Source organism: Pleurodeles waltl, chromosome 1_1, assembly GCF_031143425.1.
Source record: "Pleurodeles waltl isolate 20211129_DDA chromosome 1_1, aPleWal1.hap1.20221129, whole genome shotgun sequence".
Classification (NCBI taxonomy): domain Eukaryota; kingdom Metazoa; phylum Chordata; class Amphibia; order Caudata; family Salamandridae; genus Pleurodeles; species Pleurodeles waltl.
Genome location: NC_090436.1, coordinates 47,133,990 through 47,146,688, shown reverse-complemented (window position 1 = coordinate 47,146,688; position 12,699 = coordinate 47,133,990). Strand labels below are relative to the sequence as shown.

Below are 12,699 nucleotides of genomic sequence, written 5' to 3'. Positions count from 1 at the left end.
AACACATGTGGTTAGTACCAACAGAGTAAAATGGAGCAGATGTGCAAGAGGTGTAGACTGCTTTGTGACATATTCATGATCAGGCAGCAATATCAATCGTGACTAGGTGGTGGTGTTAGTCATCTCACCCCACAAAAGCTTCTGAAGGCTTCCTAGGTCTCTGAAGAGCAGTGACATCTGTTCTTCCTCCAGTTCCTTGTTCCATGTAATCCCACGTTGGAGAAATAAATGTTTTTTTTCTAAACCTCTGACTGTCCTTATAAATTGTCAGATGAATCAAAGATTTGCAGATCTGCATGCCCTCTGAGCACAGAACGAAGTGACACCCCCTCCCACTAGCCCCATGTGACAGCAAAGCACACCAGCACACCAGTCAACCATCACTTTCAAGAAAGGACAAACGGCAGAAGTCACCAATCAGTCTATAATTTATTTTGCATTCTGTTCCCAACATCAAGAGACGTTTTTGGTGATATTGCTGTAAATATGACTTCTAATTTAGTCCGCTATTTAAACACCCCAACTTCCAACATTAGTTGTCAAGTTTCCAAACTGAACGTTTGAGAAGAATTTGTGGGGAATCGCTGCCGTGAGAATGACTATTATAAGATTAGACATCAACTTGACTGTTGGAGAACTAAAGCAAAGGCAGAATCACAGATCAGTAAAATGGAAGCAGATATTAATTAAATTCAGCTTTATATTAAATTCGAATGTGATCCAAGTCAAAGGGCACTTAGTAATTTCTCTAAATCAAATTTTGCATTTGCAATTTTTTCAAGTAGCTCCCATGTGTTTTTTCAGCGTCGGGGGCATTCTCCTTATACTTCGTCCTGTTGGATCTGCAGATTGTAGTATCCCACCCCGGTCAACATACCGGAGATGGCTACCTTGTTGCCAAACATGGTGGTAATCGCGGCTCTGTAAGGCACCTTCATTGTGGCTTTTTGCAACGTCGCTTTCAGTGTCACCGCTGTGCCTGCCGGAAGGTCAAAATTGGTCGATAGGCTAAAAGGAAACTGCCAAAAAAAAGATATGATAGTTTATAAATGTGTGCATATATAGAAACAACATTTTATAAGCCATTGATAACTCACAATTCCATCAGCCTTGTGTTCACCGCTCTGTTCCTCTCTATAGATATATTTATGCCGCGACAGTGAAAATAATCAGGACAAAACAACAGCATTTTCTGTAAAAACACACACATACATTTGTACGGAGCAAAAGTGAAATTTCACTTTAGTACCTTCAATGCGATTTTACATCAGTGCATAAAGTTAACCCCTTGAATCTTTGCTTTCAATACCTACTTGAAAAATGCCATGGCAGTAATCATTTATGCAAATTCAAGTAAAATGTGCTTTTTATTGTTGAGGGAGGAGAGGGGAAGCCTTTTCTTTATTGTAGATAACATTGGAAAATATTATAAAGAAGAGTCGTATTGCTAATGATTTATTAATGATGTTCACCTGAATTAATGTAATAGATAACTATCTATTGATAATCATCATTTTAGTGTGACTGGATTGATAACCACTATAGTGCTTACCTGGGCTTCTAAAACAGTTGTCACAACAATATAGAGTTAGAGAACAGGATGGTTCTCGGAATAGTCACGTGTTGTTTTATAATTATTCTCTTTTTAATGTACTGATATTATACGATAGTGAAGGTGCTAGATATGTAAATACAGACCAACATGGAGAGATAAAAAAAAAAAATATATAGTATAAACCCACTACAGTAATATATTGGAATTGTATGTTCTGTGCATTGACACTTTGATGTTGTAAATATTTCGCAGCTCTGAGGAATTCCTCATTTATGGCTAAGCTGAGATTTATTGTGACAAGTTACAAAGAAAATTGAAGAAAAATAACCGAACACATTTTATATGTACAATAGAATGTGATTGGAATTTATTGGGTGGATCCTGCAAGAACTAGAATGCTCCCACAACAGCATGTTCATAACATTCCCGTGAACTGTGGGGAATGTTATGGATTTTATTTTGATGAAGTGATTAAGGACTGTATAGAATTGTTAATGCTTTTCTACATTGTTGTACTGTTTACAGATTTGTTATTAAAGGCATTCTTTTACCTCGGGGTCAAACACCATGACTGATATGGTACTTGAGATTTGGAGCTGTGCGGTGGTGAAGGACCATTACTGTCAAATGTGTTGACTATATCTTTCTGTCTATTACACAGTGACAGTCCTTTTTGTCTATTTATGTTTCAGCAACACTTTCTTTGCAAACCACTTCTGATTTGCCTATAACCTGGCTCTCATTAGATGGATCTGTACCAACGTTTGGCACTCGATGAGCATATGCAGCCAAGATCCCACATACAACTTTAAACATGCTTCGATTTAAGGTTAAAAAAGTTAGAAGAGGGGGAAAAAGATGTGCTTTCCTATTTTTGCTCCCATAAGAAATTTTGTTTGGAGCTACAGCTAAACCGTCTGAATTAATTGAGGCAAATTGTGTCATGAAAGTAGAGTTTCACTGGGAAAGCCTGTTTTTCATGATTTTGTATATTTGTGTTCAGCAGAGTTTGCATTTTAAAAAGGTGCCAGGCGGGCTTTGAAAGGGTTAAGACATTTATATATCTTGTCAGTGTAAAAGCCATTTATTGATATACATTTTCTATCTTGTGATGAATATGCATGTGGAAGTAATTTGGTTACTGGTTGACGGGGGTAAAACCCAACTCAAGCAGGAACCACAATCCTTGTAAAGATGAAGTGACAAGCAACCCCAAATTAACCTGTGCTCAACGCTCTGGTAGGGTGGCACAGAGCAACCAGGCTTAACTTGGAGGCAATGTGTAAAGTATTTGTGCAACACTTTAAACCGTAACTCAATGAAAACACACCACAACAGGATTGCATGCAAAATGTAGAAAAATAGATTCATCTTTAATAAATAAAACAAGACCAAAACAACAAAAATCCAATCAGGAGAATAGGATCCATCCAGTTTTAAAGATTTCAGTGAAACAGCACCAAAAAACACCAAGTGCCAATCTTATATATCTAGCCACACCAGGCCGGGGAAACTCACAAGTTTAGAACAACCGCAATGGAGCACTGGTCAGCTACAGGAACCCAGATAGGCCCACTGAACAAGAGTACCTTAAATCCTGGTTGCAGAGCATTGCGAGGTCCCGATTCTAGGATGCATTGTGCAGCCGAGGTGAAGAATGGTTCTTGAGGAGCTGCAAAGTTGTGATGCGAGATCCTGTTTTGCCATAAAGGATCCCATTGATGAGAGCTTGTAATGCAAAGTCCGGCATCGGGGATGCTTTGTGCAGTAGAGGCAATGTGTTAGTTCTGAGGAGCTGCGAGGCTGCACAAGAACCTGCGTCATCGTGGAGGCAGCCATTGGCGAGAGATTTGCAATGGTTCTGAAGCAGGCTGTGAGGTCAATGACGAGCCATTGCACAGTGGGAAACCCCACACCACTTGTTGGTTCTACTCAGGATTGTGCCACACAGAAGAGGAGATGTGTTGATTCTGCTGGATCCACAGATGAGCTGGCAAATCACCTTCAGGTCATCTTCCAAGGATCCAGGACTGGGGTTGTACCACTTGGCAGGGTATGACTCACAGATAGCAGAGTCAAGGTGCTAGATTCACAGTTGTTGAAATCTTCGGTCCCTAAGGTTCTAGTGTGGAGGCCAACCAACTAGCCTTTGCAGTTGCTTTGGGGTCCTTGGTTCAACAGATGCAGGTCCAGTTCATCTGATCCAGGCAAGAGGGCAGCAGGTCAGCACAACAGGGCAGCAGTCCTGCAGAGTGGGAGTCCTTTCAGCAGCACAGCAGTCTTTCTTCCTGGCAGAGTATCCACAGGCCCAGAGGCGTACTGTAGAGTTGGTGTCTGGGGTCCAATATTTGTACCTGGGCCTTTCTTTGAAGTGTAAGAACCTTCTAGCATTTTCCCTTTGATGTTCACAGGCTTTCTGCCTGCCCAGGCTCCATACTAACTACAGGGGGTGTACTGCCCTCCCATCCTACCAGTTATGGCCAATCCAGGTGCACCCATGCTCTCTTTTGTGTATAGCTATCTAAGAGGAATACACAAAACCCAAATGTCAACTACACCCAGTCATGTGACCCAGAGACAGTCTGCAGGCACTAAATGGCTAAGGAAAGAAATGCCAACTTCCTAAAAGTTTTTTGTGTTACTTTCTATTACGTGGCATATTCAAAATTGTGATTTAAATTCTGACTTCACCATAAAAGAGTATTTTTCATTACAGTTCCAAAGACAAAAAAACATGAAATGTTTACCTATAACCACTTGGAAGTTACAGCTCATTAAATTTAATAAGGTAATTACAATGTTATCCTATTAGAGAGGTAGTCCTCACAAGAGTAACAAATGACTTTAAGAGCTTTCCACTACTGGGACATGCACAATCTAAAAGCACATTCCACTTTTTAAAGCCATTGTACCCAGCCCTCTGGGTTGGCCATGGCCTACCCAGGGGTGACTTATATGCATTGAAAAAATAAGGTTTGGGCCGGGCAAAAAATGTGTTTTGCTAGGTTGACATAGAATTTTAAAACTACACATAGTCTATCATTCTACTATGTTTTAGGGACAGAGCCCTGAAAGCCAATAAAATAGGTTCAGAAAACTGGAGGGTGAGGGCAAAAGGTCTGAGGAAGACCATGTGGATTGGGCCGAGGCTAACGGCATACAACATTTGGTGGAGAATATGTTGAGATTTCTCTCAGTATTTTTCAATTGGTGCAGATCTATCAAGAGAGAGCAAGTTAAAAAGGGGGGATGTTAAAAAGGTTTCATTCACTAATAACCTTGGCACTGTTGCAATAAGTCTGCTCAAAATTTAGCACAAGCTTGGATTTTTTTTTTCTATTGGCATGTTAGCGTTAGTGCCAATCCATCAAGGAGCATTATTGAAAATGTTAAATGGGAGGCAATACGAATTTTATTTGCTTATAACTTTAGTGCTATTTGATGAATCTTTATAGAACATGGCAGGCAGTTAGCAAGTTAAATCCAGTGGAAGTATTTCAGGTTTTGTGCAGATCGGAACTCAACAAAGCTCGGTAAGAGGGAATATTGAATACATTTCTGATTTAATAACTTTGGCATCATTTGAAGGATCTACACCAAATTTGAAATAGATTAGGCACATTAAGCATACTTTTGGTAATCTCAAATTCCTAGTACTCCATTAAGGTGGAGCAGTTAAGAAGGGGGACTGTTCATTCGCTAATTACAGTGGCACTGTTTGAGGCATCTTCAAACAATTTGGCAGAAGCTTGTAAGGTTTGGTTCTCTAGTGGTATGTGAAATTTTGAATGCTCGGAGGCGGAATAGGCAAGGTAAGGAGGCTCTAAAATCTTTAGTTGCATCTATCTTTCGCACTCTTTGGATCTGCATAAAATGTGTCAGGCAGCTAGAAGGGTGTAGCCAGTGCAGGCTTTCAAGGTTTCTTATGATCCAAAGACCAAAGTTAAGGGGATTGTGGCAATCACTTCTGATTGGCTACTAGCCTTGCTATCATTTAATGGACCAGCACAAACCTTTGCAGAGGCCTATTCTTGGGGTAATTAGTTTCATCAGGGCTCATGAAGAAGAAATCGATTTGAAAAAGGCAGAAGAAATATTAATTTGCTAATATATTTGGCACTGTGCAATGAAACGGCACAACATTTCACAAATATTTTGCAGGTTTAGCTTTCAGTTCAGATCTGTTTGAGCAGATCCATGGAGATCAAAGATAAGTGGGTGGGAAAGTAAGTTTTGTTTACTAATAATGTTGTTGTAATTTGGTGGGTAAGCATGAGAAGTGGAAGACAGTTAGTAAATAACACCTGGTTGAAGGTCTGGCAGGCCCTGTAAATAACCCACCCTGCATGATGCTGAAGGTAATTGAGCTCATAGCCTAGCTGAAGACCGCAAGGAGACAAGAGTGGGCACATGGCAGGTGAATGCAGTATAACATTAATAAAAATGAAATCCCCTATAAAAAAAGATTAAAAAAGAGTTATGGTTAAGAGAGCACAAGATCAAAAAAGCCTGTCTTGCTCAGTACGCCCCTTAGCAGATGACATGTTAAAAAAGGCTGTCTACAAAGAGCAAAAGATGGTTAACGTACACCTCCTGTCTTTTAGTAGGAGGCAGGATGGGAGTTGAGGTCCACTTCTTTAACATCAAAGGAAGCCTACGACTATGCACTCCAGCCGCACCCGTCTACTGAGGCCATTCAAATAAATTATATAATTGTTTTTGTAATGTAATTTCAGGCGTTAGTCATGACCCTGAAACAATAACCAACATTTTCATATGCTGCTTAATACCATATCGATGCTCTTTTCTATTGATCAGAGTTGTTTAATTTTCCCAGTTATCTTGTTTTTACTTTACCGACCTGAGAATCCTATAGATTAACTTTCAATATCCGGTATTACCTCTGGTGACTACTGATATTTTTAAAAAGTACATCAATGGCTGCTAGTTTTTAGTAGTGAATGTGCCTTGGTCACACTTGACAGTAATCACTGTTTATTTCAATATGGCAACTAAGAGTAATCATCCATGGGAACCTGCAAATGTTGACTTTTGGTGCTGCGCAAAGTTCCCGCCATGTCATTTCCTATACTATCATTATAGACGTTACCCATAGTACTATAGTGAAATCACACCGCTGCTGGTGTTCTTCCACCAGGTTAGACATTTAGGGGGTGATTTACTAACATTTTGCGCTGGCTTTGCGTCATGAAAGTGACGCAAACCAGCACAAAATGTTGTTCATTATTAGAACACTGGATCGTTGACCGCTCCATTGAAAACAATGGAGTGCTGCGGACTTTTACTGGCCGGTAAAAGCCCGGAGCGCCAACATTCCAATTTTCTCTTTGTTCACAGCAACAGCTGTGAACAAAGCCTCACGGAGCCCGAGGGGATTTTAATCCCCTTGGGCTTCGTGTGGAATTTGTTTTATTTAATAGAACATTCTGCCCCCGAGTGGCAGAATGTTCTAATAGCCTTAGAACCCGCCGTAGCGGGTTCTACTTGCCATTAAAGGCCCTCTCCCTTCGGCTCGGGCCTTTAACGTGGGAGCGGGCCTTTAATGGCCGGTAGAGCCCGCTACAGCGGGTTCTAAGGCTATATTATTTACTTTCGGTTTTGCACTGGAAAATGATGAAGAGTAATGCAAAGTAATGCAAGAAGCTGTTTTGAATTACTTAGAGTCATAGGGGCGTTCCCATGCAGCCATCCTCCCTTTTTAAAGCAAAACCCTATCTACCAAAAATGCGAGTCAGGGCTTTGTGTCCAAAAAAACAGGTGTTAAAAGGAGAAATGTTGTCATCTGTCCTTTCTTTTCCTACTTTGCATGCGTGCTGCACTGTGCATACTTGCATATCTCCAGCTAAAAGTATCGTCTTCAAATGACCTGTAGGGGCAGAATGACCAAACTCGCAGTTTGGTAAATCTGCCCCTACATGTCATTTGATGAGGATACTTTTGGCCTGGAGATATGCAAGTATGGCCATCGCTAGAGCGGGGCTTTGTGTCCAGGACGATGAGCCTCACCGATGCTCAAGGCTGTTGGATGCCATGAATATGGTGAACGGAAGATTGACAAAACAACACTTATGCGAATCACCTCATAATAAAGTATATGATACCATACCTGAATTGTATTGTTTTGCATGATATTCCACTTCTGCTGGGATTTCTTATTCAGAAAAACCATGAGTCCATCTTCTGCAATCGTTGGCATTCCTATGGTAAAGGTTGGATCAGCTCCTGCTCCAGCTTGAAGTCCATGTTCTTTGGAAAAGGTATAGTTTTCAGTGAAAGATGTTTCAAATCTATCAGGAAAAGCAAATACAAAAAGCAAGCTAAATAGTCTTGATACCATGCTTAAAATAAAATGCCCACCCTCATGTACCAACTGTTATTGTTAACAGGTTAACATTTTCATATTGACAGGTAGCACTTAAAGGAATTAACGCATGGCCTTGCAGCCCTTGTGGCAGGGGGTGCCCACTGCTCCAAGGGGCTCCCAAACCTTTCAAGGGGCCCCATTTAGCCCAAGGCCAATGATTAGTTGTGTGCTTTGGAGGACTCGGGGCCCCTCTTCACATTCTGCCGAGGGGGCCCATCATTGTAGCTTACGCCACTGACGTAAGGCCCAGTAATGAGGTTAGGAATAAATTCTCTTTTTCACATCTTAAACTCCCTCGGTGAGGAATCCTCAAATCAAAGGTGTGTGCATGTGTTTTTTAGACATTTGTATAGTACGCACGTAGCTCAAATGAGAGGCAAGGGCTTTAGAGATGAGGATAAAATACAGAGACAGCAATGGTTTTTCGGTTGGCAGAGAAGGAGGTGAGTTACAGGGGGGTGGGAACAGGCATAAGGTCTCAGAGGATTATTAAGACTACTTTTTAAAGAAGATAAAGTAGAAAGGAGGTAGGAAAATGAAAGGTAAAACATATTTGTGGAAAAAACGAAACGTGATTGAATTAATTCGCAATTACATTTATATAGCGCTCAGCACTCCCGACGAGGCGTTGAGGATCTTTTCGTCGGCCAGCATGCTGCTTCGAAACCCAAGACTGCTGGTTAATCCAAATGTTATTGATTATTGGTTTATTGTGGGCTACAGGGATTGGCCTTTTGCTTTCAAGAAGACCAGCCCATTAATTTACTCCGGTATCTTTGAGATGGATTGAATTAGTAGGAGTTAGTGATGATTTGAACTCCTACCAAGATCACATTCATTTCTAATCACATGTGCATTCAATACCCTAATACAAATACAGAGAATTTTAAAGGGTAATGCTTCATTTTGTTCTGGAAAAAATCCTGACCTATTTGACAAATGTAGAAACCCCGGCGAGAAATGTATGTTTGGCCTATTGCATGTAAGGACCTTTTGATGGATGGGTTGCACAACAACAAACTTGTAGGCTGTTTGGTAGTAACAAAACAAAGACTTCTAATTTAGTCACAACCAAAGGGCAAAAAGGTAAAACCGGCTACAAAGGTAAACACACTGAGGTGCACGGCGTAGTGACACTTAAGAGACCAGCTTTCTGCAACTTAAATATAAAGTTTGATTACGTGTTGAAAAGAGATGTTTGTTTTTTTCCCCATAATTTAGAATTTTTATATATATATATATATATATATATGTTATATATATTTTTAGATAATAATAAAACACTCACCTGTGATGATTCGGTCTAGAAGGGAAAACTTACATTGGACAATTAAATAAAGGAGGAAATATACAATCGTTCCAGCTATAGCTCCAAGTTAGAGAAATCACCTGTGATTAAAGCTGGTCGTGAAGAAATTCCTGAGGGCAGGTAGGCCAAAACTGACAAGATTATTAGTCAAACCTTAAAAGTGACAGTTTATTTTGTATAAAGATTTAGCTCCCACAACAATGATTTTGTTTTCAGAGTGTAGAACAGATGGTCCAATGAAATGCGAGCACATTTCAGATGAAGAATGGAAGAAAGCATTTCCTTCAGTTTCTTGAAAGTTAAGACAACCATATTCAGCAGGCAGACACATTAAACCATTTGCTGTGTGTTATATTGTATATCGAAGAAAATAAACAGATGAAATAATTTGCTTCACATGGGTAGGCGCTTTAAGTGTAAGTGTAAACGCCTAGTGGGTAACTACATGGATAACTACATACATACATATGTTGGGGCCTTGCTCATAAACAATGCAATTTTGCAAAAGGCAACTGAAAAATTTAGTATGAACGTAGGAGGTTGTCTATCAAAATTACTTTACAAAATTATCAATGAAGTGGTCCTTTGCACAATTTTAATTATGCCAGAGATAATAGAGTAATTTCAGTAATTACTCATTACTCTGATGATGTGAAATTACCAAAATAGCACGATTATATCAGATTATATTATATTATTATATTATATAAGATTGAGTAATGCTGGATTACACTTCTCACATAATTATGCACAATTACAATACATTTGAGGCAATTATGAGTAATTACGCCAGTTATGTCCACCCCCAGGAAAAATGCATTTAACAAGTTCATTTGACAGAGGAATTTTATAATTCAAGCATAGACAATTGGAATTGCCAAAGCAAAGTTGTGTGGTTACATTTTCCATCTATTTGTGTATTATGAACTTGGCTCTAAAGAGCAGTGGAGTGCTTGACATCTACCTTGAAACGGGAGCTCCTCAACCACATGTGCTGTACACGGGACAGTACTGTCCGTTGGGGCCAAGCTGCAAATAGATTACATAATCCTGGAAGTGAGATCTGAATACATACTAGGCACTGCCAGGGGCGGCTCCTCCGCTGTGGCAGAGGAGCGTTGCCCCCGCAACCCTTTAAAAATAAAACAATAATAAACAAAGTTCTTTTTTAAAGGGGCTGGCCATGGGGGGTGACAAGCACTGAGGGAAGGGCATAAAGCACTCCCCTTAGTGCGCATGTATGTTGGGGTGGCCAAACACACATGAGCACAGAGGCTGTCACCAATCCGGCACTGTGTTGTAAGCCCAGGCCAGGGCGCTCCAGCCAATCATGATACTGCTCTGAGCAGCGTCATGATTGGCTGCAGGGCAGGCTGGGAGCCTGTGCCTACAGCGTGGCAGTGAGCGGAGGTACGGAGAAGGTAAGTTTTTTAAATATATATTTTATTTTTGTTCCCCGTGCCACTTTTTTGGATAAAACTTAAACAACTATGTTATTACAGCTAATTTCTTCCCTGGTGTTAATGTCCGAAGACTAGGTATGAGCAGGAATAGATGCAGAGTAAGATGACGACATCCACCAGGAACATGCTACATACTTGTTACTTAACAAATTGAGACAGTGACAAAGTTGGCTTGCTTAGAATCACGTGTTTTATCATACATTAAAGTGGAGGTTAGAGCCCAATTCTCTGGAATGAAATGGATCCGTAGTGGGCTTTTCCAAATTGTATTGAACTGTATTAAATTTTCTTTAGAGAACCTCATTAACTAAAGTACAAAATCTGGTTATGTGGGCCCGAAATCAGCTATTTCACATTGTATACCCATGCATTAATGAGAATTACAAGTAAAACTCCCCAAAATGGGGAATAAATTGTGGGATCCAAAAATACTGGTGTAGGAAGCTGGCACTTTGCATAGTGGACCAAAATTAAGTTCACTGTGCAAAGAGTCCAGGCAAACCCCAAAGGTATCACAGAGGCACAAATGGCATCCCAAATGCTGTCCTTTGTGGTAGTGTGGTCGAGCAGTTCAGAGGGTAATGCTAAGCATGTAAGGCACGCATTCATATAGTAAGTGAGACACACACTCAGTAAGGAAATCCGACACCAATTCATAAAAATAACACATACTTTCATATAATTTTAGATACGAAGATCACCAGAGTTATGAATTTTTCGAGTTTGCAAAAGTTGACAGTGCATTTTTCAGATGCAGTAATGTTATCCTATGGATAAAGAACAAGCACTGCAATCCTGTATAGTACATCAACTTACGGGACCAATCTACTTGACTCGGGGTAAGTATGGGGCAAGGTCCAAGGCCACCCCAACAGGCTACCTCGAGTGGCACTGAGGCGGCCAGGTGCAGTGGTGCAGTTCAGCGTTGGGTACCCCAGGTAAGTCGATGGGGATTGGTCCTGGCACAAAGTTGCTGCAGGGGAGGACTGAGCTTTCAGTCTGGGTGAACCACTGAGGGTGTTCTGTTCTTGCAATGCTCAGGGACATAGGGACTCCAGTGACCCTGTTCTCCTCAGTCCGGGGCCTCCCGGTGCAGAGGTGGTTTGGAAAAGTCAGGTTTACTGTCACTCGTGGTAGTTGCGGTAGAGGGGGCCACAGAAACAGACTGCAGGCATAAACTGGGGGACCCGTCTGGCCGAACAAGCAGGTGGCCTCGGGTCTCACAAGCCTGGGAGACGTAGGGATGCCAGTGGTCCTTCTCTGCTCTGTCCAAGGCTTCCAGGAGCATAGGTGCAGTGGTGCAGTGAGGTCTCCATCACCAGAAGTGGTTGCAGTGAGGGGGAATCTGCAGAATCTGGCTGCAGACACCATCAGGAAGTCTGAAGAAGAGGGCAAGTTCGGGTGTGCTTTGTCTCTGGAGGGCCTGGAGACCATGCTGACACTGTTGGCCCACTGCAGATTGGGCTAGGTGCAGTGATGCTGTCTGGCATAGGGTGTTTGTCAGTCACAGTCCTCACAGTTCTTTCTTTCGGTGCCTGCAAATACAGGGAAGCAGCTCCTCTGCTCCAAAGGAGTTCTACTTGGCAATTTGCAAAGCATTGGCAGCTCTCCCGGTTTCTTGGAGGCTGCAGGGGCAGGACAGGTCAGGTGCTCCTCGACGGTCAGATGTAGCAGGCATGCGAGAAGGGTTAGCAGCAAGTCTGTTGTGCTCTGCGGTTCTCGGGTTCAACAGGCTTCGTGTCCACTCCTTCCTTTGTGTCCATCAAAGATATGCTTTCCTGGTATCAGGGGGTCCCCTAAATAGTCAGTTTAGGGTGTGTTGAGGGGAGTGAAGGGTAATAGCCAATGGGCTACTTACCCTTGGCGTCACTACACCCCCTAGATGACCACTTCCTGTGAGGAGTGGGCATCACCCTGTCCAGAGTTCCTAAATTCCACCACACACAAGATGACAGAATTTCCTAGGCTGTGTCCAATTCAGGATGAT

At 41.6% G+C, this 12,699-nt stretch overlaps 1 protein-coding gene across 1 annotated transcript in view; it reads right to left on the bottom strand.

Annotated features, from left to right (window-relative positions):
- Positions 1-410: 410 nt before the first annotated feature.
- The window catches only part of LOC138260468 (uncharacterized), a 118,027-nt gene continuing 105,738 nt past the window's right edge, over positions 411-12,699 (bottom strand). The window contains exons 3-4 of the mRNA XM_069209029.1: positions 7,683-7,863; positions 411-1,019 (exon numbers count right to left, since the gene is read on the bottom strand). Of these exons, the coding sequence (XP_069065130.1) occupies positions 822-1,019; positions 7,683-7,863 (379 nt within the window). The 3' untranslated portion in view covers positions 411-821. The remainder of the gene's footprint in view (positions 1,020-7,682; positions 7,864-12,699) is intronic.